Source organism: Trachemys scripta, chromosome 2, assembly GCF_013100865.1.
Source record: "Trachemys scripta elegans isolate TJP31775 chromosome 2, CAS_Tse_1.0, whole genome shotgun sequence".
NCBI lineage: Eukaryota > Metazoa > Chordata > Testudines > Emydidae > Trachemys > Trachemys scripta.
In genome coordinates this window covers 55,331,809-55,357,340 of record NC_048299.1, presented here as the reverse complement: position 1 = coordinate 55,357,340, position 25,532 = coordinate 55,331,809, and the positions used below count along the sequence as shown (strand labels likewise).

The 25,532-nt window shown below is 40.9% G+C and overlaps 1 protein-coding gene across 10 annotated transcripts in view; it reads right to left on the bottom strand.

The window, feature by feature from the left end:
- The window catches only part of HDAC9 (histone deacetylase 9), a 527,149-nt gene that overhangs the window by 268,541 nt on the left and 233,076 nt on the right, over nt 1–25,532 (bottom strand). For 5 of the 10 annotated variants that reach the window (XM_034760576.1, XM_034760577.1, XM_034760570.1 and 2 more), the window contains 4 exons: nt 11,108–11,349; nt 9,894–10,044; nt 7,902–8,028; nt 5,027–5,148 (listed from right to left, as the gene is read on the bottom strand). In XM_034760576.1, coding sequence (XP_034616467.1) covers nt 5,027–5,148; nt 7,902–8,028; nt 9,894–10,044; nt 11,108–11,349 — 642 coding nt within the window. The remainder of the gene's footprint in view (nt 1–5,026; nt 5,149–7,901; nt 8,029–9,893; nt 10,045–11,107; nt 11,350–25,532) is intronic. The other 5 variants (XM_034760574.1, XM_034760580.1, XM_034760571.1 and 2 more) reach the window with 3 other exon arrangements.

Sequence of the window (25,532 nt, the reverse complement as noted above, 5' to 3'; positions counted from 1 at the left end):
TTTTTGTGTTTGGAGCTTCACTGTACACAGCACACCTCTCCTCTCCTTTACCACAAATGAACTCTTTGCTTACACTAGGTTTTATTTTCTAGTATATGAAATAATATAATAGCATCAAAACAGCACCTTGTGCTATTACTAACTAAATATACTGTTCTGAGTTTCATTTGTACACACTTTCCAATATTTGGCTAGTAAGCCACAAACATTTTCTTAGATAGTACTAAACCACAGATGAAAGTTTGCAGTTAAGTCCACTAACAAAGTAAGGCACTAAAGACACAGAATCTAGAGAGCTCCTTACAGAAATAAAAGTGTTGATCAGCAGCACTGGTTTTCAATGTCTGCTTCAGGTATTTGTGCTGTTGTGCAGTAGTTTTCAACCTTTTTTCATTTGCAGACCCCTAAAAAATATTGAATGGAGGTGCGGACCCCTTTGGAAATCTTAGACATACGGTAGTCTACAGATGCCCAGGGGCCTGTGGAGCACAGGTTGAAAACCATTGTTCTGTGGTAACGACAACCTTTCATGGACCCCTTAGACATAGTTTGCGGACCCCCAGGGGTATGTGGACCACAGGTTGAAAACCACTGCAGTAGAGCTATTAACTTGCAATTTATGCTCAGTGTGAGGAAAATAACCTCCAAAACATTAGTCATTAGCTTTAGCTAGCACTCAGGTGAAACACAGACTATCTATAACTCTAGCAAAATGAAAACATTACCCTCAGTAATAATTTCAAAGATAGCACCATAACTAACAGTTTATAAGAGCAACACACAATTTAAATATGAAAGTAACATGCAGAGAGGATAAGAAGCTGCTATTAGAATGTTGCAATATAAAAGGTATTCAAAAGTCTAGTCTTTTGATTGCCAGATTCGGACTCCAACCCGTGGTGGTGTCCTCTGGAATTTCTTCCAACAAATGCCAAGAAATGATGCAAAATGAAGGCAGAGGCTCCATCTATAAGCAATGTTTAAAAAAGGCACATGGCTTTAGTTAAAACAGAGGGCTAATCTTCATTTGGAATTTACTGGCTTTTGCTGGTTTGCATCAATACTAGAGCATAGAAAGTGAAATGTTACAGTTCCAAGAAAATGCAAACCTTCTGGCTTTATGCCAGAACATTTTTGTTTTGTTTCAACAAGGTGAAAAGTAAGTTTGTTAGAGAACAACTCTTCCCCCCATGAAACCCATCTGGTTTGTTACATATTCATTTTAAAGGAGCCTAGTCTAAAGATAACGTCTTCCCAGTTAGACATACAGAGAATTATGGAGTTCAGCACCAAATGGCTCTCATCTAGACACCTAAATATGTGATCAGATTTTCAAAAGAGATCTGCTCCCTTTAGGCCTCCCAAAAGTTACCTGACTTTCAAAAGTGTTCAATATTGAGCAGCTTCCATTGAGTGAAATTTTCAAAAGCACCCGAGTGATTTAAGAGCACAAGTCCCATTGGAAATCAATGGGACTTGTGCTGCTAAGTCATCTAGGTGCTTTTGAGAATCCCCACACTAATCATAATGGGAGCTGCTGGCCGCTGAGCACTTTTAAAAATCTGACCCTACACATTGTAGGCCATATTCTGCTCTCAGTTAAACAGGTGTGACTCCTCTATATGGTAAATCTATATCCATGTATCTAACAAAGCGATGGCTTCCCCAGTCCTCCTCCTGCTCAGCTCCTTCATGAGCCTGTCAAGAAAAAGCTTATCACCTAGGCGTGAACACTTTTCATGAAGTGATCACTCCAATCTGACCTCCCAGTCCTTGTTCTCAAAGGAAACCTGCATAACACCTTCAAAAGATGAGCCTTTAAATTCATAATTCTGGACACCAAGAGTCATGGTCTTAACAGAGACACTAGTTTCATGGCTCATTACAACAATTTGTAACACACCCTGCTGCTTTCTATCGTCCTTTGTCCTACCACTGCAGTAGTGTTAATTGCCCACTTCATTTTAAGTTGTCTCCTACAACATATGTAAACCACTTATGCTTAACAATCTGTCTCACCTTGTATTTGACCTGGACATTATGGTTCCCCTCTCCAGACCTGAGGAAGAGCCCTGTGAAGCTCAAAAGCTTGTCCTTTCCATCAACAGAAGTTGGTCAAATAAAAGATATCACCTCACCCACCTTGCCTCTCTCATATCCTGCGACCAACATGGCTACCACAACACTGCAAACAACAAATGTGAATGCCGCTGTGCAAGGAGCTGCAATCCTTGGCCTAAAGCCCCAAAACTAGTCTGACCTTTGAATACAATTGAACAGATTTAGTAGCAAGACACCATTTCCCCATGATGACAATGGTGGGATGGGGAAGGGGAGGTTGGGGAAACAGTCTGCTGAAATAAAAAGGAAAACCTCATGACTTACGCAGGAGCGCCGCTAGCTTTTCTGCCACCCTAGGCAGCGGAAGGTCCCGCCCCCAAATGCCGCCCCCACAGAGGCGGCGGAAGGTCCTGCTGCCGAAATACCGCCGTGGTCGCCGCCCCCCAAATTGTAGCGCCCTAATGGGCTGCGCCGGCCCTGGACTTACGTACGTTTCTTTCCTAATACTGTTTTTCTTGTTCACAGTTTTGCTGTTGGGATAGCATTATTCAGCTTTGCTTCTCATTCCTATATGCTGAATCTAAACTAACTAAATATAATCAAAAGTATCCTTTGAGGGCACCATGTAAATGTAGAGAAAAGAAAGACACCTCTTGACTTTATGTTAAGAGCATCAGTAAGAACTTGGGAAACAAATCAGAACTATTATTACAAACTAACCCTTAACTTGGGTTTTAGCTATCCCTTTCTTACCTTCAACACAATGTAAAGGTTCATTTTCATAGCAATTGCTGACTGCATGCAGGTTCAGAATCACAGAATTTTGGTAGAAGCCAGTGGCAATAAGCATTCATAGCCCCAGGAAAAGGGAAAAAAAGGTTCACCCTGGTGGCAAAGGTCAGATTTCTGCAGGCAGAGAGCCTGTCTATATATATGAATGTTCCTGGGACATCTTTGTCTGATATGGTCCCATGAGGATGACACAGGCTCCACAATGTCCCCTCTGCCTAAGGGATGGCCCAATAGCCACCCGGATCAGTTTGGGGTCATTTGACTTGCGTTGTTCCAGTTCCTGTTGATTTTACTCTGAACCTGGGGAACAATCATTGGAACCTTTGTGGAGCTGTTGCTGAAAGGCTTAAATTAAGTCTCTTCTGCTACTGGGAGTGATTTAATAGGCAAACAAGATATTTATAAGAGTTGCTATATTAACAGATATATAGAGCTATCAAATGCAGTTCTTTGCTAAGAAATGACATACTGAACATATCATCTCCGTTTACATAGTAGAATATTTAAGTAAAAGTATCAAATAACACTGAAGTGACAAAAAAACTGCTGTGCTAATGAATATATCATATCATTATTTGTCTATTTATGTTGTGTGTGTTTTTTTAAAGAGTCATATACTCATGAGTTCTATTTGTAACTGATGCACTGCATGGCCAAATATTTGGAATAATGTATGGAAAACATCTGCATTTCATTATATTATAGTCCTCTTATACAGACAATGGGAATTGAATTAAGGAATATTTTGAAACCCCCACAGAGATATAAAAGTATTAACAGCTGCACAAGAACTTTACTGTTACAGTGTTTGAAAATGTTTTGTTTTACAGATCAACAGTCTGACACATCATAAATATCAATCAAACTATTTAAAATATGTAAAAATTGAAGAAAAATTAAAACCTGCATTGTGAAAATGCAGAAAAATTCACAGCATTTTAGAAGGTGCAGACTGTATTGTTTTGTTTTCCAAACAAATGTAAACATCTAGCATGTTGGCACAGAAAATACATCTTGTACAAGGCCGTTAAGCAAAAAACTGCAGAAGGGCTTATTATGACAGAATAGCCTGAGCAAGCTTTTTATAGGATCCTTATATTGCCACCATGGTGTACTAAAAGCAGACTGAATAATTCAGCCAGAATAAATTAGCAGTTTGTTTTTCATTCTTTACAAAAACAAGCACTAAACTATTCTTGTGAAAACATTAGGGGATATAACATGAGCTGAGTGTCTGTCCTGAAGAATTAGATGGAGATTGGATTTTCTTTCTGGATGCTTACTGGTTTCAAATGCCACTTCTCTCTCTGTCAGTACCAGTTCTGCAGTTAGTTTTCAATCTCCCAGTGATTGAAGCACATTCAAAGGCAGTTAGCACAGCAGGGGGGTAGACTCTCTCTCAGAATGTAACTATATCACTCAACAGCAGCCGCATGCAATAAGGGATCTAATGTTTTCTTCTCTCTTCTCCCTCACCCCCTTAGTGTCTCCCTGCATTCTTGGATGCCAGTCACCACACCAAAAACCTGGGGCAAGGGGCACCAAGTCTCCGCCACCAGCCCCTTAACACACTCTATGGTGTAGTAGACAAAGTCAAGCCTACAGTTCACCTATTGTCAGGAAAAGAGGTTCAGCTAAAGCTTGTTTTCTAAGTGAACACTTTCTTCTAAAACATTTCACATTTCACATTGAAGGATTTTAAAATAGATATATTTAACCTTGGCAACCAGCCAAAGAAAATGGTCTGATATAATAATTATCTACCTCCTCTCAAAAGAAAAAGAACTCTGAAGACCTTAATGTAAATGCAGTATATACCGTATGTGAGAAAGAGAGAGAGACACATGATTGTCAAATTAAACCCAGAATTAATATTAGATTTATTAATAATACTGCACAAGTTCCCCTGATATTGTGAAATATTAACAAGTACATATATCAGAACTGGAGTCTGTACTAGCTGCTAGCATTGGGAAATACTGGTTCTTGACACCACAGGGTCAATCTAAATTGGAAAATTATACAGTTAGCACCTTTGAACCTTTCCAATGAATCATGCGGCTGAATAGGCTTTGCAGGTTATGATATATACCTTGCTAAGCAACAGCCCGATTAACAACCAAGTGAAGCAGAATTGTGGGGTAGGGGATTAGAACAAACTTCTCTGACTCACCAGTTTTTCGAAGTGGAAAATCATCCTTGGCATCCTGTGCTCCTGGTAAAGTGTATTTGTATGACGGAGAGGCCCCACTCAGGGGTGGAGAGCTTTGATCCAGTGAGGTATGGTGGGCAGCCCTGAAGCAGACACAGAGAGGTCATGACTTAGTAGTAAGTGAGGTGACCAGCAGTAACCGTCTACACATGTTGTCCACATGTCTCAGCTGTGTTTATGTGCTTACTCCTCCAAGTGTGCACAAACCACAGGCTCATGTAACCAATTTCACTTTTACAGTAAGTTATGGAACTGCTCAGGATTCCCAAGAATGCCATTTTTGCACTTATCATAAAAATCACAAAGGATAAGAGTCATGTTGGCCCACCGACAGGATCTGTACCAGATCGGGGAATTGAACATTTTAGGTTGTTGGGTTTTTTTAAGTTGTACCAGCTGAAGCAAAGCCATTTGATTCCTGTTTATTAAATAAAAATATGAATTAAAAGTGGCCTTTACTATGGAGTTGTCATTTTTTGTAGGGCAAATACCCAATATTTTGAAGAGGAGGTGTTACTCCCTTGGAAAAATATAGATAAGTTTGCCAGGAGTTGTAAAGGAGAAAGCAAAACCTTGCCTTTAGTTTGGGCAGCAAATGAAACTTCATAACTGCAATACTTTGCAGCATGTAAAGTTAGTGTCAGCAGTGAAGTCCTACATTGGAGAGCTCTTTCTGTCACCTGGGCAATGCAAGAAAAATTGTGGGCAGCTCTTTCCAGCCATAAATGCCCAAGGGAATTGCATCATCTGGCTCAAGGACAACTTAATTTACAGAGCTTTTTTCTTGTGGGGCCCTTCTTGGAACCTCATATCTACGCATTTTACTCCTGTCATCTTTTACAGGCCTGTTGCGGCAACTCTCTCTGAAGTAGCAGGGCCCATCAATGACATTACATGCCTTTAGAGAGACAAGGTGGCTGAGGTAATATCCTTTATTGGACCAACTTCTGTTGGTGAGAGAGACAAGCTTTTGAGCTTACAGAAAGCTCTTCAGGTGACCCAAAGAAGAGCTCTGTGTAAGCTGTGTGGAGCTTGAAAGCTTGTCTCTCTCACCAACAGAAGTTAGTCCAATAAAAAAATATTACCTCACCCACCTTGTGTCTCTAATATCCTGGGACCGACACGGCTACAACAACCCTGCATATTACATGCCTTTGTCAAAGGGAATTGCTAATGTGAAAAATGAAGTGCTTCCTTCCCTTGGGGAGTTGAGAATTCTATCTCTACAGCTTTCCTAGTTCCTGCTTATCTGAAGACCCTAACCTCAGATTTCCCTCTTGGCTGCTGGGCCAGAAATTTTACGATTAGTAGAATAGTGCATATTATATAGCACAAACTATTAAGTACAGTACTGCCATTGGAAACAATGTAATTACATATTAAAACATGTTACCAGGATTCTCAAACTGTACAATACAGTGATAACCCCAGAGGGAAACCTTTAATGACTGTTTAAAAAGAACAAACACCAGATCAAAATGCTTAATCAAGGACATCTAGGTGTCTTGGTAGATTGCACAACAGACTATCTAGGTAGGAATCTTGGGTTTGCTCCTCAGGTCTCTAAGCCTCTCTTGGGAAGGAGGTGACACTAGCATGCTGCATATTTTTCTCTCTATCCAGGCAGACTCAGGAATGGTGTTGAAGTCTTTGGAAACATGTCCACTATCCTGTTTGCAGGGCTGTTTTATATTGATGCAGCTGCTATGATAAAGATGGCAGAAAAGACTGGACTGAAATAGTGAAAAAAATGGACCGGAAGAATGAGTGTAAATCCTTAGCCATTGCAATGCTTAGAAGCATCACTACCTCAGTAACCCGAGAACCTCATCCTCATGGTCTCTCTCTTGGATCAGTGTGCATTCTTGGATACCTAAGGCCAACAACCTCAAAAAGAATGGTGAAAAAAGCTAAGAGATCCCTTACCACTTCTCAATATGCTAGAGAGTTATTTCTAAAATCCCACACATTGGACCGGAGAGCAGCATTCTACAATATCTGTTAACTTCATCTACAATATCATGGCTTTGAATTATACCTGAGGTTAAAAGGAGGCTGTTTCATTTTCTGAGTCTTAATCTGAGTGACTCAAGCACAAACCAATTCCCAATGGAAAAACAGGTCAGATTTGCAAGATCTCTTGAGATTTTATATAAATGATATAGCAGCAGAGGTTAAAACTTCAGAAAAGTTGAAAAGAAATCTCCACCTCTCCTAGATCCTCAAATTATATCAGTTTCCCTTTCTGGAAATGGGATGGCTCACCCGGAGTCTATCAATCTGTTATGCATGTTCTCCATGAGCAGGTGAACCACAAGGTCACAGCAAACTTTCATAACCAGGTCTAACGCCAGACAAAAATTGCCTAGCATCATTATAAACACTACGCTTGGCCCAAGTTCACAAGCTTTTTAGCCAGCCTGAGTCAGCTTTTGAGTGAACCTGGGAAAATTATGGGTGTGGGTGGAAAACGGATGCATTCACATATTCTGTCTCCAAATGTGACAGTTTTGGCTGAGCTCTGCTTTGAGTTTGATAGGGGATAGTTTGAATGTGAAACTCCAAGTGAGGCACTTGGGACCTGAAATAGGAAAAAAAATACAAACTCCTGTGAACTGAAACCACTTTGTTTTGAAAAGCTCTGAGTACATCACTTTGAGTACAGGCTCTCAATACTACTATGTTCAGTAAGAAGTGTTTTTATTTTGTTTCTGTATTAATGTTCTTAATTTTTACTTTGGCCTGGAGACAGTTTCTCAACATTCCTATTGGGGAGGAATCCCACCCTTAGCAAGTATATCGGTGAGGCATGCAAACAGCTTAACACAGAACATACGTGTACCAGAGCTTGGGGTGGCGGCTCGTGGAATGATTCTTCCCATTAGTTGGAGAGTCTTTTGTTGCTGATTTACTCAACAGGAACTCTTGAAGTTTCTGCTTCACTTCTGTGCTTGCCACTGCCCCTAAAATACATAAAGATTGAAAGCTCTTCCCATTCTCTAGAGCACCGGGGGGAATAACAAAAAAGAGCCAACAGCTTGTGGAAAGTGATGGAAAATAGAAGGAAGCCTGGTGGAAATCACAGTCAAAATGGGAGAGAGTCTAAATTAAATGTTCACTCTGCAGGAGACCTCTCTTTCAGGGCCTGATCCAAAAGCCCATTGAAGTTAATGGTAGCATTTAAGTTGACTTCAGCAGGCTTTGAATCAGTCCCTTTCTCCTGTGAATCCTTTCCAGGTGCAGAACCAACTCTTAAATATCCCCAAATCATTAGGAAAAAGAAATGCTGACAGAAATAAAATAAAATATTATCTGAGTCCCTTTGAGTTTGAGTTACCCACAAATAATATCTTCACTGAACTAAAGCAATGCCAATAGCACCTCAAACCTGTCATCTGCCTACTGCACTGCCTCTTAACAGAATGCTGCATGAAGCCCCAGAGATAAGTCTTTATTTTCAAGGCACTTACTGACCTGGACTTGCGATCCTAAAAGATCACCTAATGCTCTAAGATAAGGTCTGTGGTTGACAATTTTGCTCTTGAAAACAATGGAACTTTCCACAGCAAGCGTGAAGCTCATTTGTGCTGGAGACAGAGCTTCTTGGGGGCCACTTGGGACAGCAGAACAAACTGCCACAGGATATGGGAACTACCTTAAACCTCACCCACCACCTTCCATTTCAAGTGCAAGCCACACTTTTTCCACCTGGTCTTTGCTAATATAAACATAATATGTCATATAGTTATAAAAAATCCACATGCAATGTTTCCTGTGGGGTGAAAAAAGGAAAGAACTACCCATTGCTCAATGCACCACTGGAAGCCACTCTGAAACCACAGTGATGGGTGCAAAATAAGAACCTGAATAGAACAGAGGAAATCTTTCGAAAACACAATTTCAGAGTCAAATTTTGCCTTCAAACACTTGTGTGCAGTTTCCACTAACGTGATAGGAGTTCCACTGAGTCTTTAGTTTTTAAAACCTAAAACATATTATAGATGCCCCTGCTAAATGGGTACTATTTTCCTTATAAATAAAAAGGCTGAGGAATGTAAATCCTGCAGGCATGGTATGCAGATCTCTTCTGGTTTGCTCTTTGTGCTTCTTCAGCTGCACCAGTAGTAATACCTCTTTGTGGCAATTCCATTTTGAATCACTTCACATTTTTGATACTCTGGAACAATCTGGTTTTAAACTGACCTTACTGAGGGAATTATTTGTATCTGTCTCCCTCTAGTGAGCATCACATTCCAGCAATGTTCTTTCTATCTTTCATTTGCCTTAAAGCCATACTGGAGCTGGAAACGGAACTCTTGGGCACATCTCAGGAAGCTGCGTCAGCAACACTGACATGCCCGTCTGAAAAGGACTAGTGATCTAACTAGAGCAGGTGTGCTCACTTGAGATACTCTTAAATGCTATATTAAGTTTTCCCTCTTGAAACAATGTTCAAATGAATTTCTTTGCTAGCAAGCAGCCTGCTGTTTGGTAGTGTGCTCTGCATTAGGTAATAAAAAAATTGTCTGAGAGAGAAGATCTCAAACGAAGCTTTGTGCTTTCAAACTACATATTTTATTTTTACAAAGGTAGGTATCAGAGGAAGATATACAACCATGGTGCAACCCCCCTCACCCCCCGCTCCCAGCTGCATAAACTAACTGTGTGGCTGAGTTTGCAGGCACACCACTTACTCCTGTGGCTGAATATTTAACGTTGAATGGGACCACACTTATTAGCCTTGCTCCTGGCCATTACCCATTGCAGGGGATGGGAGGGGAAGGATATATCATCTTTTTATCCTTAGTCCTGGTACAGTGGCTCTTACTTTCTCGGCCTCTTTCTTTGCCTCTGAGGGGAGGAAGTTGCTGTTCCCTGCGATGTCTCTCTAGCTCCTGCTCTTGCCTCTGCTGCTCCAGTTTCTGCTCCTTTTCAAGGAGTTCTTGCTGTTGTTTAATGGCGAGGAGTTCCTGTTGTAACTTGCAAAGAATAAAAGACATGAGCAAATGCAGTCTGCACCGCTGTCCAGGTCAGCGTTGGCCAAAATAACTCACTTCAATAGCTGAGATAAGAGCTTTCATCTGTGCTCATATTACTCCGTAACCCACTTTTCTATTCTTTCAAGTGGAATACTGTGTTATCAGCTGCTATTAAAATCAGCTCTAATATCACAAAGTAGCTGGCTGCACTGGTTTTGCTTTTTTTTTTGTTTTTTTTTTGGCCAAACATGGGTATAACCTGCACATTATTCTCACTCTCTGCCAATGCAGCATCAGACTCTAGATGCTATTCTCAATTGGATTTGTCAGTTAGTCGCATCATAGAAAGGCTCACCACATTAGCAGAGCGGCAGTCTAAGATATTTCAGAAAGAAAAAGAAAAAAAATCAAGACCATAAACTCTCAGTCAAAAAATCTACTTCAGTGTTTCTTCCATGACAGGTTTAATCCCATAAATCAGTTTCTTTCATATTCTGTGAGGTAGCCTAGAGAGGGCAAAGTGCCAAATTTGCTGCACCTGCCCCCATTTTTGCAAATATCAGAAGGCAGGTGGCCTGTCTGTGTGATTTGTGGATACAAACTCAGGCAGCTGCAAAAACAACAACAACAACAACAACAAAAACCATCACATTTACTAGGCAGATCAAAATCGCTCCTACAAAAAAGGCAGCCATATTGAGGCCTGACTGAAAATTTGGTTAAAAATGTGGACTTTGATTGCCTGAGAAGGTCTCATCTGAATGTGACAGAGTATTCTAATTCAGAGTGCCTTGGTTTGCTGCCTGTATAGTACAACACTGCAATAGCCTCTACCAAGTATGCTTGAAAATCTTCTTTTAATAGCCAAATGTTATCACCATCCAATCCAGTATGGGTTTCTATCACTTCTCTATACTGTGCACATGGACAACAATAATCATTCAAACTACATCTTTAAATCACACAAAAACTTCCAGGAGAGGAGCACACCCTTTCCAGTAGTCAGCTGAGAATATTCAGCTTACTTTGGAGGAGCCCCACGATAAATGAAAGATTTTGCTACCTTGATGTGCTCCTGGAGCTGGGCCTGGTGCTGTCGGGTCAAGTTTTCATGCTGTTTCTGAAACTCCGCAATCAGAAGTTGTTTCTGAATTTGCTGCTGCTGCTGGATCAGAAGTAGCTCCTGCTGGAGCTGCTTTTCGCGCATAATTGGGTCCACAATGGGAACCATCATCCTGAGATCTGTTCGCAAGTCCAGTGGGGTGACGGGCTCCAATCCCACAGGAACCTCTGACTTTACATCCACTATAAAACAACAACAACAACAGGAAAATATATAAATGAATGCAGACAAAAATGAATTTATGCTGCATATTGGGGAGAAATAATTTCATTTCACCCCAAATTCCTTCAATTTATCAAGTTAGCAAAATGCCTGTCATTGTAAGCCATATGCAAAATCTAGTCATTTCCACTAGCAATCTAATACATTTACACACCATCCTATTACTTTCCTCTCAGTTTTTAAAGAAATGTCCCCCTGTGGAATAATGAGAACCCAGCTCCTACAAAACATTGCACAACATGTCAGAACTTGCCAATTTGCTGACTTAGCATTATTTAGTTTAATTGGTGAGACATTGTGTAACAATACACATTTAGTATACTTGTGGTGTTTGGCATAAGATGAAGGTCCTGAAGTTGTGACAGTTCTTATTCTCAAGGGAGAAAGCTTACATTCAGACTTACTGAATATGATTTTACACCTACAGATATTCTGCATTATGCAGTGAGAACCATAAATGTGCTATACACAGAGGAAGACAGAGGATTATATGGGACAATAATGGGGAAAACACATTTTTTAAGTTTTAATGTGGTGGTTTTAAATAATGAACACTCACATACTTATAGTAGATAGAATGTGGCACATACACCTTTACCCCAATATAACGCTGTCCTCGGGAGCCAAAAAATCTTACAGCGTTCTAGGTGAAACCGTGTTATATCAAACGTGCTTTGATCCGCTGGAGCGCGCACCCCTGCCCCCCGGAGCACTGCTTTACCGCGTTATATCCGAATTTGTGTTATATCGGGTCGCGTTATATCGGGGTAGAGGTGTACTATACATTACTCATCATGGAATGAAAAGATCTTGCTAAAAAGACTGTTTTAATTCATCCTCGGTAATGGAATAAATTGCTAACACAACATAGAACCGGGTAATTAAGAATCTCATGATCTTTCATTCCCTGAATTAAATCCAAGGATATATACAAACTTAATGATTTTCACTATGCTACACAGCAGGGCTGTTTGGGTTTTCATACCAACTGTGGGGGGTAAAACACAGGTCTATCTGTTCCAAAAAGGCAGAAGCACCTACCACTTGTACTAAAAGAGAATCTCCATTGGTAGTTGGCAGTATAGGGTCTGCGCAGTTCTCAATGAGCAGAGTCTGGGCAGTGTTTCAATTCATTAAAGGGGAATTATAAACAAACACACTAGTTCACTGCAACTATTTCTATTGAAAAAAAAATGGAGTGGCTAAAATACAGTGTCTCAAAATGACGAGCTGCACATACTTCTATACATATTTTCTCTCGTGTTTTATTTATTTTTATTGTTCCCTCAGTTCAAAACAAAGAAGAGAGGGACAGAATACAGTAGAAACATTCCAGCAAATAGTAGTAGTATGCTGGCTGTGAAAGCTAAAACTCACAGCCAACAGATTCAGCTGAGTTCTAAGCATATGCTAAAATCTGTTGGGTATACTTTGGCATCTGACACATGCGAAATAAAAAATAAACTCTTTTTTTTTAAAGGAAGACATGAGACACCATAACTTTCCCTTTTTATTATATTCTGTTTCTGTCAATAAACTGGTAACATCAAACATTTTGTTTTACTCCTTGAAACAGTGATTGTAAACTTCAAAGCATAATTTGACTTCTTAACCTGCTATCCCAACAGAATGATTATGCCTAACTGCTTGCTTTTGTTCTGAGACTAATCACTAAATTGTAAAAAATCACCCTTAACTTACAAAAACTACTCTTGATTATAAATAATTGCCCAAGACCAAGAGAAAGCAGCAGTCAAGAACCCAGCCTTTCATCCAAATTATTCAGCTGCAATCCACATTCCATTTGTCTAGACTAAATATAGCAGCGTTTATACAAGAAATCAATAGTGCTTCCAGAGAGCAGAGCAGAGACATGAATATTTCATCAAACTCCGAGAGAAATGGCAATCAGCAAACTGACAGTTCTGTGTAGGTTGACTGGCCCTCCAGATAAGTCCCTGTTACTTGGACAATGGCTCATCGCCTGCAAGTCACAATCTTATCATAGGCACGGTTCTATTTTTAACATTAATTGTGTTGTAGGTGACAAAGGCTTATGATGTTTAAAGTGGAGAGATGGATTTTCTTACATCTTCTGTGACAGGATAATAAGCCTCACCAGGAGCAATAATAGTAACTAGAGCTGTGGAAACCCTGCGGGGTTCAGTTTGCAATAGTGTTTGCAAACTGAACCCTGTGGTTTGGTTTGCAGGCATTGGCTACAAACCAACCCCTGCATGTTTGCCTGGTGATTCAAGTCTGATTATAACTTGTACCTTCCAGAAGCATCCTACCTCTCTATCCCCAGAGAACCCCTATCTGGTTAGGGGGAGAAAGTGAATAGATTTTCTAACAATGGAAACTTCCCTCTCTCAATTGGCAAAATGTAGCAAACCTGAAACCCACGCTCAGTTTGAAGGGATTCAAATTCTTGCTGCAAAGAATTCACACAGCTCTAATATTAACTGCATACTGATGGCTCCATTTCAGCAAGTTCAACTTACCACCCTCACCAGAGGAGACAAAATCAACGAGTGGATATTCAGAAACAGAGATTGTGTAAATCAGTATACAATATTTACAGTGGTCATTGTTAAACAGTCAATATTTTCCTACAAATGCTCATGATCCTGGAGACAATGCAGATATTTCCTGTCAAAAAGTATTGGTAACAATTGTGTTATCTCAGATACTACTGTGTGGTAACTGTTGGTACAGTGATATTGACTTTTAAATGGCAACCACTGTACTGAAACCGCATCCCTGGTAACAGCTAACCTCATCAACCAAAACCTCAGAAATGATTCTGAACAAAATGTACATAAAACCATTCATTAAGTAGACTGTTATGGTGCTGGCTGTTGTACAGACCTGGGACATTTTCATTATGGTTATTTGCTACCAATTCATGAGGATAACATAGAGGAAGCCAATCAGTGCAAAAGTAGAATAATGGAGTTCAAAGTCAAAGTCAGAGTCTATAAGAACTTTGACATATTATGGTTGAGGTTCCTTTCCCCCCCCCACCATTTTAATTTTAGAAAGCTCAAAGAAGGCACAAAAATGTTTATTCTGATCACGTTTCATGTGTTATGCACATCCACATCACACTAGAACACGGCGTTTTTCAAGTGCACACAAAGTGCCTTAATTTTCAGTGTTTGCAACATGTGCACAGATGAACCAGGAGTGGGAATTTTTAAACATCCCAAGAAACATTGGGTTCAGATCTCCCATCTGAGGACTTGCCAAAATATTGGCTGAAGGAGGGGGAGGATGGGCATAAAGAAAACAGTAAGCTTTGACATCCTGCTGTCTGCTGATGAGACAACTAAAGATATTACTCTAAGCTCCAGCGATTCAGGAACTATGCCAAAATGTCAGAGGAACAAACACTCAGCAAGTTGCAAAAACAAGTATATTTGTTTCCCTTAAGAACTTCTTTTGCCTTAATCTTAAAATATAACAGCACAAGGGTCACAAAAGGGTCTCTATACAGGCTACATTCAGTATATGCGCCTTACGGCAATGTTTTTGACACACTAGGGCAAATATTAGCAACACCTGCAAAACACCATGGTCCAATGTGTACATGGAGGCATGGAGCTTGCATATCCATGTATAACAATACAAAAGGTCTGATTTTAATTGACTGAGGCTTTGGTTCTTGAAGCCACCCTTACACATGGGCATCAGTGGAGGAGCACAGCTCCTTTGTTGAAGGATGCCATTTCAAGCTGTTTCCAGTGACTCATAGTTTAAATTTCCGCTGACTGGCCTATTCAAAGATCAGGGCCTTACTCACCATTTTTATAAGAAAACATCAGGAAAAAACAACAATCCGTGGCATTGACCACCATATTATCACAATAGGGACAATCTTCCCTTCCTTTGGCATTTACCTTCCTTGGTACACAACTATATCATTTTTAAGCACAGGAACTTTCACAACGGATGCTGTAATCTGGTGATCAGGTTACCATTTGTCTGCTATTCTTTATTTGAAATTTAATGAAGAATTCTAATAGGCTTGCTTACCGTAACTTGTTTGATGCATTTACAGTTCTGAGTCTAGAGGAAGTGTGTAAGTGCATTCACTGGGAGTGTAAAAATTCAAGTTGACCCCTTCATCACTGAATTTCCTGGGCAGCAGGTTGAGTTGTTCAGATGGGAACGGGTGGCAGACAGGTTAAAGCAGCTAGGATCAGGTCAAGTTTTTTTGTCACCTTTTGGGGGGGCAGGTAAGAGAGAGGGTAGCTGAAGCATTTTAGAGTTTGGGAGTGGCTCTTCTTTTGTGGGGAGAGCGAGGGCTGCAAAAGCTGGAGAGCTAAAATGAAATGACCCATTGCAACAGGGAATATGCAAAAGACAACAGGTGACCGTCCTTTTCCTAAAGCTAGCAATTTTAATGTTAAGAGATAAAGGAGGATTTCTGAAAACGTATAAGATTTATTAAAATCCCAAAGAAACAAACTTCAAAGAAAGGGACACAAATTATTCAAAATGTCAGCCCAATTTCGAGACACAAGGTATAAAAAAATAGAGAATCCTTTCTATAGGGCATCATTGAAAAAATGTTAGAGCTACTCTTTTTAATTATATTCTCCAAAACAAGTAAATTGAAATTATTATTATGTTGTGCAGCACCATCCACAAGCATCATCTTCACTTCATAAAATGAAAACAAAAACAAACTAGAACATAGTAAAGAGTTACAAACATTCAGAGATAATAGAAGTCTTCAATTAAGATTCAAAAGTAGAGGAAAATGCATGTACAAAATTAATATTTTTCAATGTGGAAATAGAAGGGATGGGTTGACCAGCAACAAATTATCACATGCCCATAACCAAGGTGCTGGAGAACCCACAGAAATTAGTTTAAAATGGTAAGAGTGTGGTGGGAAAGCATAAAAAAATCAATGACAATACTTTGAACTTACTTCTTATTTTAACCCCTGAACTTTGGGATTCATGTGTAGAAAATCCAGGAGTTGGGACGAATCACTGAGGTAAAGGCTCAGGGAATTCTGAACCACTGTGCAATGCAGAATTCACACAGAATTAATGTTCTGTGCAGAACTTTATTTTTCCCTGCAGAATTGGTGCTGCAGAGCTGCTGGCCACCACTAGGGGCTGCTGGACCCTGCAGAGCCCAGCTCTCCAGCTCGCAAATAAAGGACACTGCCGGGGGGAAGAAGGAGAGGAAGGGGGATCTGGAGGGTTCCCAGCAGCTGTCGTTCTCAGCACATCCTGAAGGAAGGAGGCAGTGTGCAGGAAACTCCATACAAGCCCGGGACCCAGCATCAGGCTGTTTCTCTCTCTGGATCCCTGGGCTCTAGGGGGTAGAGGTATGGGTGTTTGGGCTGGGGGGCACTACAGAGCTGGGCTCTGGTGGGTTGGGGGTGTGGTTGTCTGAGCTGCAGAGGCTCCCTGCGGCTGAGTTCTGGGGGCCGATGTCTGAGACTGGAGGGGCAAAGCTTTCCCCCAAGATGTGCCCAGCTGGCATGTGTGACACATCCAGACTGAGGTGCCCAACAAAAACATAAAGAGAAACAGAAACTGGGTTGTCATACGGGTTTCTTTAACTCTCTACTCCTGGGGGAATCTCTTTTGTTGTCTGTATTGTTACAGACATATTTGCTGACAGGTATTTTCAAATAAAGTACCAAAATAATTGAAACTGGTGTGATTATGTAGTGTTATTTTGACAAATAAAATATGCAGAATTTTAAAATATTGTGTGCAGAATTTTAAATTTTTGGCATGGAATTCCCCCAGTGCTGTGATGTACTGAAGCTGTGTGTGGAGGGGGTAGGAGAAATGGAGTGCTAGGGGGTTTAAAAAATGAGATATGGGGGGCAATGGGGGAAGGTATAGGAGTAGTGGGCTACAAGTGGGAGTTGGAAGAACTATGGGAAGGTACAGGACAGGCATGTGGGGACGGAGCAAGAGAAGTAGCGTGAGGCAAGTCCACTGGGAGAGGGTGCAGGCTGAAGAAGATCTGCCCATGCAGGGAGATCTTTGCAATCATCCAGAGATAGAGTATAGGGAGAGGAGGTCAGAAGCTCAGAGCCAGTTGAGGAAGAAATATCTCCCTGTTGGGCAACAGAATTACAGGAACATTGCACACCCTGTAATCTAAGAGCAGTTCTGGCATGCTGATAAAGTGATGTGGAAGGACCATGCAGCCAATGTAAATAAACAAATAATGGAGTGATGTGTCAGTAGTGAGAATACTGGAAAATTAAGTGAGCAACATGGTTTTGAACAGCCAGGGATAGAGGAAACACGGAGTCTGGCAAGAAAACTATTGCAATGGTCCAATGTGAAATAGTTACACAATAATTCATCATTTTGGACCTGTTTCTGAGAGAAGCTGAGTGCTCGTAACTGTCATTCGCTTCAGGAGGAGCTACATGTGTTCAATGGTTCTCAGGATTGGACCCGTACATTGCCGAAGGGGGCTACGAGTTTTGATTTTTTAAAGTATTGAATACATCAAGCCAGACAGTCCATGAGCAATGAAATATGTCACAATCTAAAGGGATGCCCAGGACCAGATTCTCAGCTTCAATGGAGCAAAGCTGATTTACCCCAGGTGAGAATCTGGCCCCAAGACCTTAGCCACTAGTACTGGAATGACACGAGCCAAGATGGCCGGGAGAAAATCTCATTCTAGTTATCCTTCCAGGGACACCAGCATCCTCAATTAGGACTAAAGTTCGGGTTTTGTAAAAAAGGGTTTTACAAAATGTATGCTCAACAGGAATGATTCCCTGCCATCACAACTGATAAGTGAAGGCAGTTGTGCTGTAGACCATGGAGTGGTCACTTAACAGATTTCACTGTAATATTTTCTCTAAGCAGTTTACATGAATTACATTTTCTATATCATAGTCTGGCCTCTGGACAGCAAAGAAAAAATGGAAATATAGAAAAAACGACAGTATATACACAGGGAGATTTTCAAAGCACAAATGGCACAATGACTTTCAGTGGGAGTTAGGGGTCCATTTGTGCCTTTGAAATTCTCTCCTCCTTTGTACTGGCCTGGAAGGGAAAGCACAAGAAATTAAACAGCAGATATTTTCTTCCAGAACATAAATTTATACTTAGATCACTCTTAAAGGACCATTGTGAAATTGGAAATATAAATGAATTACCAACCTGATGAGACACTCATTTGATGTTACAGTATCGAGGAGTAGAGTAATAGATTGGACTAGAAATATATTCCTCCTTGTTCTTCATATGGGATCTTACCATGATTATACCTTTTCTCTCTTTCTTTTAAGCATTTGCATACATGTCATAAATGAGAAGTAAAATAAATGCAAACAGCGTTCTGGGCTTTGATTTACCATTCTCTTATTTCCCAAGGGCCTGAAAAGGAAGCTCAGACAACCACAAACTTCTAAAATATCAGTGAGAGGCCTTGAAATACCAACATTGAAATAAAAGCTAGCTGGCTGGCTGTTTTAAAAATCAAAGCCTGTATTATATTGATTTACTAAATTCAGACTCTTTCTCTGCAAATATGTTTTTGAGTTAAACAGTCATAACAAACCATAACACAAACATGAATGCCACATAATTTGTAATACCCAAGAAGTTCTTAAATGTTGTAGTGTTTGCTATTACTTCACTAGTGAGTACTTAGCAAAAAGCTCCATTTATCAGTTTTCCAGTTTTCTTGCAAACATCAAGCCAACATCTTGCTGTTAACTAAAAGGGGTCAGAGGATTACAGGCAAATGCATACAAGATGTTATATTAAAATATGAAACAAATTCAAAATCTGTTAAGACCAAAACCATGATGATATGTTATCAAAGTCAGACCTGGGCTATATTTGGATTTCCATGTTGCTCTATTTATGCTTCAGCCAGTACTGTTCTTACCCACAGATTCTCTACACCTGCTGACAGATGGGACTGTTCATTTTTCAGAAACTGCCCTTTTCTTACAGGGAATCTGAATGGTCTTAATTCTAGATACTTCTCCTGCAGGCAAGATAAAAATATGCCAAGGATAAATGTGGATATATTTTAAACTGCAGAATCTCTCCCCAACCTTTGAACTTCTTCCACAGCTCCAATGTCCATGCTACATTCATGGTGACAACTAATTAATGATAATATAATATACACACAGTATAAATGCTATGTGTAGATACATCATATCTGCATCTACCTGGCCAGATTGTGCCTGACCGCTGCATATGTATGCAAGAAAGGGCAGGTGAGAATGAAAATGTAATAATAGAATCCTAGAAATGTAGGACTGGAAGGGACTTTGAAAAGTCATCTAATCCAACCCCTTGCACTGAGGCAGAACCAAGTAAATATAGACCATCCCTGACAGGTGCTTGTCCGACCTGTTCTTAAAAACCTCCAATGACAGCGATTCCACCATCTCCCTGGAAGTCTATTTCAGTGCTTACCTATCCTTATAAAGTTTTTCCTAATATCTAACTTAAATCTCCCTTGCTACAAATTAAGCCCATTACTTCTTGTCCTACCTTCAGTGAACCTGGGGAACAACTGATTGCCGTCCTTTTTATAACAACCCTTAACATATTTGAAGACTGTTTTCAGATCGCCCCTCAGTTTTCTTTACTCAAGCATTCTTCAACCCTTATGTCCCCCATGCAATGACCAGACACAACTGTAGCCCTGTTTTCCTGTCTTTTCTTGATCATTACTGAAGACTGGATCTAATGTGACAGCATTGTCTGCAGCACTAAATACACATATATCCCCAACTCAATACAGTTTATCATTACCCTTGTTTAAGGTCATGTAGCCAGTTTTCAATCCATGTGACATACGCAACAGAGTTCTAAAGTGTGAATTAGATAGGATCATATAACTGGCTGTGTGCCTATGTATATACGCACACACAAACATTGATCCAAATGAATCGTTGGTGTTCACACATGCACGCACGCACACACATATCCTGACGTATTTGCAAAAAGTAAAGGATAGCAGTGATACACTGGCCACATGCTTTCCCCATCCTCCTTTCTTTCAAAACTATAAAAACTTAGACTGTGATTTTAGCAATCCGGCAATTCCCATCTCAAACTACTGCGTGTAATCAAAGAAGGCAAAAAAACTCTCTCAATGAATTTGGTTAAAACCTAACTAAGAAGGATTTTAGCAAACACCACTTTGAAACTGTCAAATGAATGTAATGTAATTCCTAAAGGGTCATTTTTACACCCAGTCACTGAGATTGAATAGTAAAAAAATTATGGGCCAGATTCTCTGGTTTGCTAAAAATAGGCTTGGAAAAGAAAGGGATGGTTGGGGGAGGCGGGGTGGGGAAGGGTTACAGAGCTAATTACGGATCCCTGATTCTGCCACCTGGCTCTGATGGCTCTCAGGGCTCCTGTAACCAGGGCCGGCTCTAGAATTTTTGCCGCCCAAAGCAAAAACAATTTTGGCCGCCCCTGGTTCTTTAATTACCTCACCCCCGGCCCCGCCTCAACTCCGCCCCTTCCCCAAATCCCCAGCCCTGCCTCCTCCCCCCAGGCTCTCAAGCCTAGGAGGGAAGGAGGGAGGGAGAGAGGGGGAGAAGCGGCGCCCGCGCCGCGGCCACTCGGAGTCTCCCCCTCCCTCCCAGGCTCTCAAGTCTGGGAGGGAGGGGGGAGGGAGGGCGAGTAGCGGCGCGCGAATCAGCTGTTTCGCGCGCCGTGGCAGGAGCAGCAGAGGTGAGCTAGGGCGGCCGGGGCACATTTTTAGGGGCGGCATTCTGGCGCCGGCCATGCCGCCCCTAAAAATGTGCCGCCCCAAGTACCAGCTTGTTTTGCTGGTGCCTAGAGCCGGCCCTGTCTGTAACCTGTGCTAGCTGCCAACACACCCAAGGGACTGTCTGCCAACAAAACTTAGCCAGAGCACACTATGTTCTGACTCCTCCTCCTCACTCCACCATTCTCTTGCACTGGAGATTGTAGGAAGGCTAGTAGCTATAATGGCTTTCCATCAGCTGAGCACTCTCCAGCACTGGGGATAAAACCAGTTTCCATCAAATCACAAAAGTATAGGAGAGGGATCAAGAATTTTCTCCTAGAGCTGAGATCCCAAAGGAAGTATCACTTGAGTGGGCTGGTAGCTGTGTCCCCTAGTACCATTTGCTACCAAATGCAGCTCATACATTAGGCAGACATGTGCGAGCAAACTGTCCACAAATAAATTTGATGCTCAAACATGGGCTACCCATTGCTCCCAGAATATATGAGTGAGGGGAATGTCAGGCAGCCAAGGCAGTGCAAACCTGTCAGAGGACAGCAGGTAACATAATTTAGAAAAAGTATATAAAAAATCAAGACCCAAGAATTTACGTTTCTAAAAGGCATACTTAGCAAGCCTCAGCCTTTTGAATTTCTACAGCTACATGTAAGTCATTTAGATATGAGAATGCCCAGGTTTTATTACATTGCATAGTGTAACTTAATGTGCCACAACTCGCTGAGCTCACAACCTCTTGAGAAGTCATTATGCCAGGAAATTAAAAAAATATACTTGATTATTTCAATGCCTTTAATCAATGTTTTTGGAACACTGGTCTTTGACAAGCAGGGGGCTAAATATGGTTTCTAATCACAGAAACAGAAAAGGGGAGGGATTGAACTGAAGCTTCCTACAGAGGAGAAACAAAAATCCCAACAGGAAGATAATAATACCCCTTTAAAGGTCTTTTGCAATGTGGGACTGCATAAACTGGTAATGAGATACTTATTGAAACCTGCACTGCTACCCAAAGAGTAAAGATCTTGTACATACAAGGTTGTTAAACACTGTTTATATTTATTAGTAAAAAATGATATATTTCATTGTATATTTTATCTCCCTCTTCCTCTACCTTTAATATGTTCCTTGTTTTCTTAGACTGCATGATATTCAGGCCAGGGAGAGAGAGAGAGAGAGAGAGAGAGAGAAAGAAAAAGTGTGTGTGTGTGTGTGTGTGTGTGTGTGTGTGTGTGTGTGTGACACCTTGAATATTTTGGGTGCTACTAGACCACAAAGGGATACAACATAAATGTAAAGAGACCCCAATGAAAGCAGACACATACCATGTCATTTCCATATTTTCGTGTGTGTCTGGTAGTGGAGATGACACAGGGAAGACGAACGCATTGTTAAAGCAAACGAGGTGAGTGAATAAAGGGACAGGAAAATTTAGGGCTAGACTGAAGGGGGAAATGAAAGGGGGTGACTGATGGAAAGGCCTCCTGCACTCAGGCAGCACCAGTTAGGCACACCTGGAGAAGTGGAGTTTAGAAGGGTGAGACTAGCCACAGAAGCAGGGGGAGGGGGCAGTTTTCCTAGGAGCAAAGAGGCTGCCAAGAACTGCTAGTGAGCTCTGGTAGCAAGGGCAGCTCAGCTTGAGGCAGTTACTAAACTTTTCCTTCAACCACCTTGTTTGGGGCAATTTGACACAATAAGCTCAATCTGAGCGAAGGCCCTGGAGAGCTGCTTCTAGCCAGGGCCGCCCACAGGATTCAGGGGGCCTGGGGCAAAGCAATTTCAGGGGCCCCTTCCATAAAAAAAAGTTGCAATACTATAGAATACTATATTCTCGTGGGGGCCCCTGTCGGGCCCAGGGCCTGGGGCAAATTGCCCCACTTGCCCCGCCCCCCTCCCCCGGGGCGGCCCTGCTTCTAGCCAGCAACCTGTGGTGGTTTTTGGAAAATGCCACCAGGGGCTAGATTCCAGGGGACTGTAAATTGGACTCAAAAAAGACCCCAGGAATGACTTGAACTCCTGCTGTGAAGAATAAGATTGCTCAGGAAAGGGCAGTTCCTGTAGGGGACCCAAGGGCAAGAGACTCAAGACACTATAGCTGAGCTGAAGCTGAGGGTTGGCTGACTACAGGGGCTCAGAAGAAGAGGGGGAAAGCACAATGAGCAGGCAGCATGAGGCTTGGTACGATGAAGAGCTGCAGTTTTAGGAATGGAGTGGGATGAAGGGGACAAACAACCAATGAAAAAATTATACAGAGCTCAAGATGCAGAGCTGAGATGATTTTGATGTGAGAAGGCAGCTACTACTCCAGTTTCCCCTGAAGAAGGGATGGGAAAGCTATTGGGCCTTGCTTCCTGGGAGGGTCCCTCTAGGTCTGGTGAGAGGATTATAGAGGACTGGAAGGCCCTGACTTACCCCCTGCACCCTCTCCTGCAGCTGGTGTTTACTTTGGAAAACAATCCTGGATTGGTTTTGGGATGGACTATATATAAATCAACAGATCTTTTCCACCACTGATGTTTATGATTATAAGAGAGGAGCTTCAGTGTGAGGGATTACACAAAATGACACACAACAGAAAGTAAAAAAGAAAATCAAGGAAGTACCCATCAATCGTCATGAACACTTAATGCATGCCACTGCCTCCCAAACATGAAGACATTTTGGTTTTACAGCATCCAAATTCAAACCAAAGCAATTTACAGAAATTAATCCCAAGAAAGTTTTTTTTCTCTGCTATTAAAAATGACTATGGAGATTGCTTAAGGTAGAGAAGAAGAGAAACAACACATATTCACGGTTCTACTCAATCAACATTTTACAGGACTCTTTCCACTGTAAACAGTGAGGTCTACTTGGCAAAGTCATACTTCATGGGTTTTCTTCGAATATCAAATTACATTCTTGAGCTGAAAACAAAATTAAGCTGCTAAGAAATCTAATATTTAGTTCACACAATTATGTGACTTATCTAGCTTCTCTAATCTATTATACTGTGTATTTGAACTCTTCTTTTTCTATTTTGGCTTCTTTGAACATATGAAATGGTTTAGATCTGACTTTGCTCATATATTTATTTATTTTGCTAAGGGTTCATTTTGCTTCTTTAACACAAAATTGTTTAACTGTTCTTATTCAATTCAGAATATTCTGATGATAGACATAATGAGCACTAAAAATATAGTGATCCATCTGACGCTCAGAGAGAAAATACATATTAAGATCTTTTTAACAATGAAACCCAAAAATACTGTAGGCTATGAGGCATACTCAATATTCCCTAGACCAAATAGACCTATGGATAACATCCACTGCAATGTAAAGCTATTATTTTAGCCACTAGAGGGAGTCCATTTTTAAGTCTATAAAATACATTTAGAATTAAAAGAAAAGAAAAGGGAAAGAGAATGCAAACAGACTCCCTGGTTTCTATCAAGATATATATGCATGGGCAATTTAATTAAAATCAGGTTGAATTTAGTGTGGTCTTCACTTTATCAAAAATGAAGAATAATCCTGAACTGTTGTTAGAAATGTTTTCCATGAATAGAATTCCTCTTAATATAATTTTTCATGTATGACTGTAGAGTGAGCAGGTTGTCTAGCATGATGTTCTAATATTCCCATTGTCAGTGCAATACCCCAGATTTCCATTCAAATTAGTGTTCTTTCCTTATTTCTCTTAGTCCAACTGTTTTAGACGTACGCTGGCTCAAAAGATAACTGGATAAATTCATGGAGGTTAAGTCCATTAATGGCTATTAGCCAGGATGGGTAATTAATGGTGTCCCTAACCTCTGTTTGTCAGAGGGTGGAGATGGATGGCAGGAGAGAGATCACTTGATCATTACCTGTTCGGTTCACTCCTTCTGGGGCACCTGGCATTGGCCACTGTTGGTAGACAGGATACTGAGCTAGATGGACCTTTGGTCTGATCCAGTACGGACGTTCTTATGTTCTTAACTAACAACTGTAAACACTGCAGGCTGTCTTCAATTTACTTCTGATTAAGTCATCTTGTGAGCAAGCACAGTTATGGTTTTTAAGATGCTGGGTGAGAAAGAAATTAAAATTTCTCTTCACTTTGACAAACATTTGCCTTTGTAATTTTTAATTACCAAGCAAACAAACTATAGGATTTTTTTCATGATGGCAGCTTTCCAGGTACTGCTGCATTAGATAGGGTAACGACTCTTATTCTGAAAAATCTCTGCAAAATGTTTGTATGTTCCATAATACTCTATAACCTAATTGACTAGACAAATGAATCACTTCTAAATATATACAGAAATTGGACCATTAGATGAAGTAACTACATAGAACATTTTTGTACACTTCTGCTAGGAAATAATAAGTAAAGCATAGCATCGCACCTGATTCAAAGAAACTG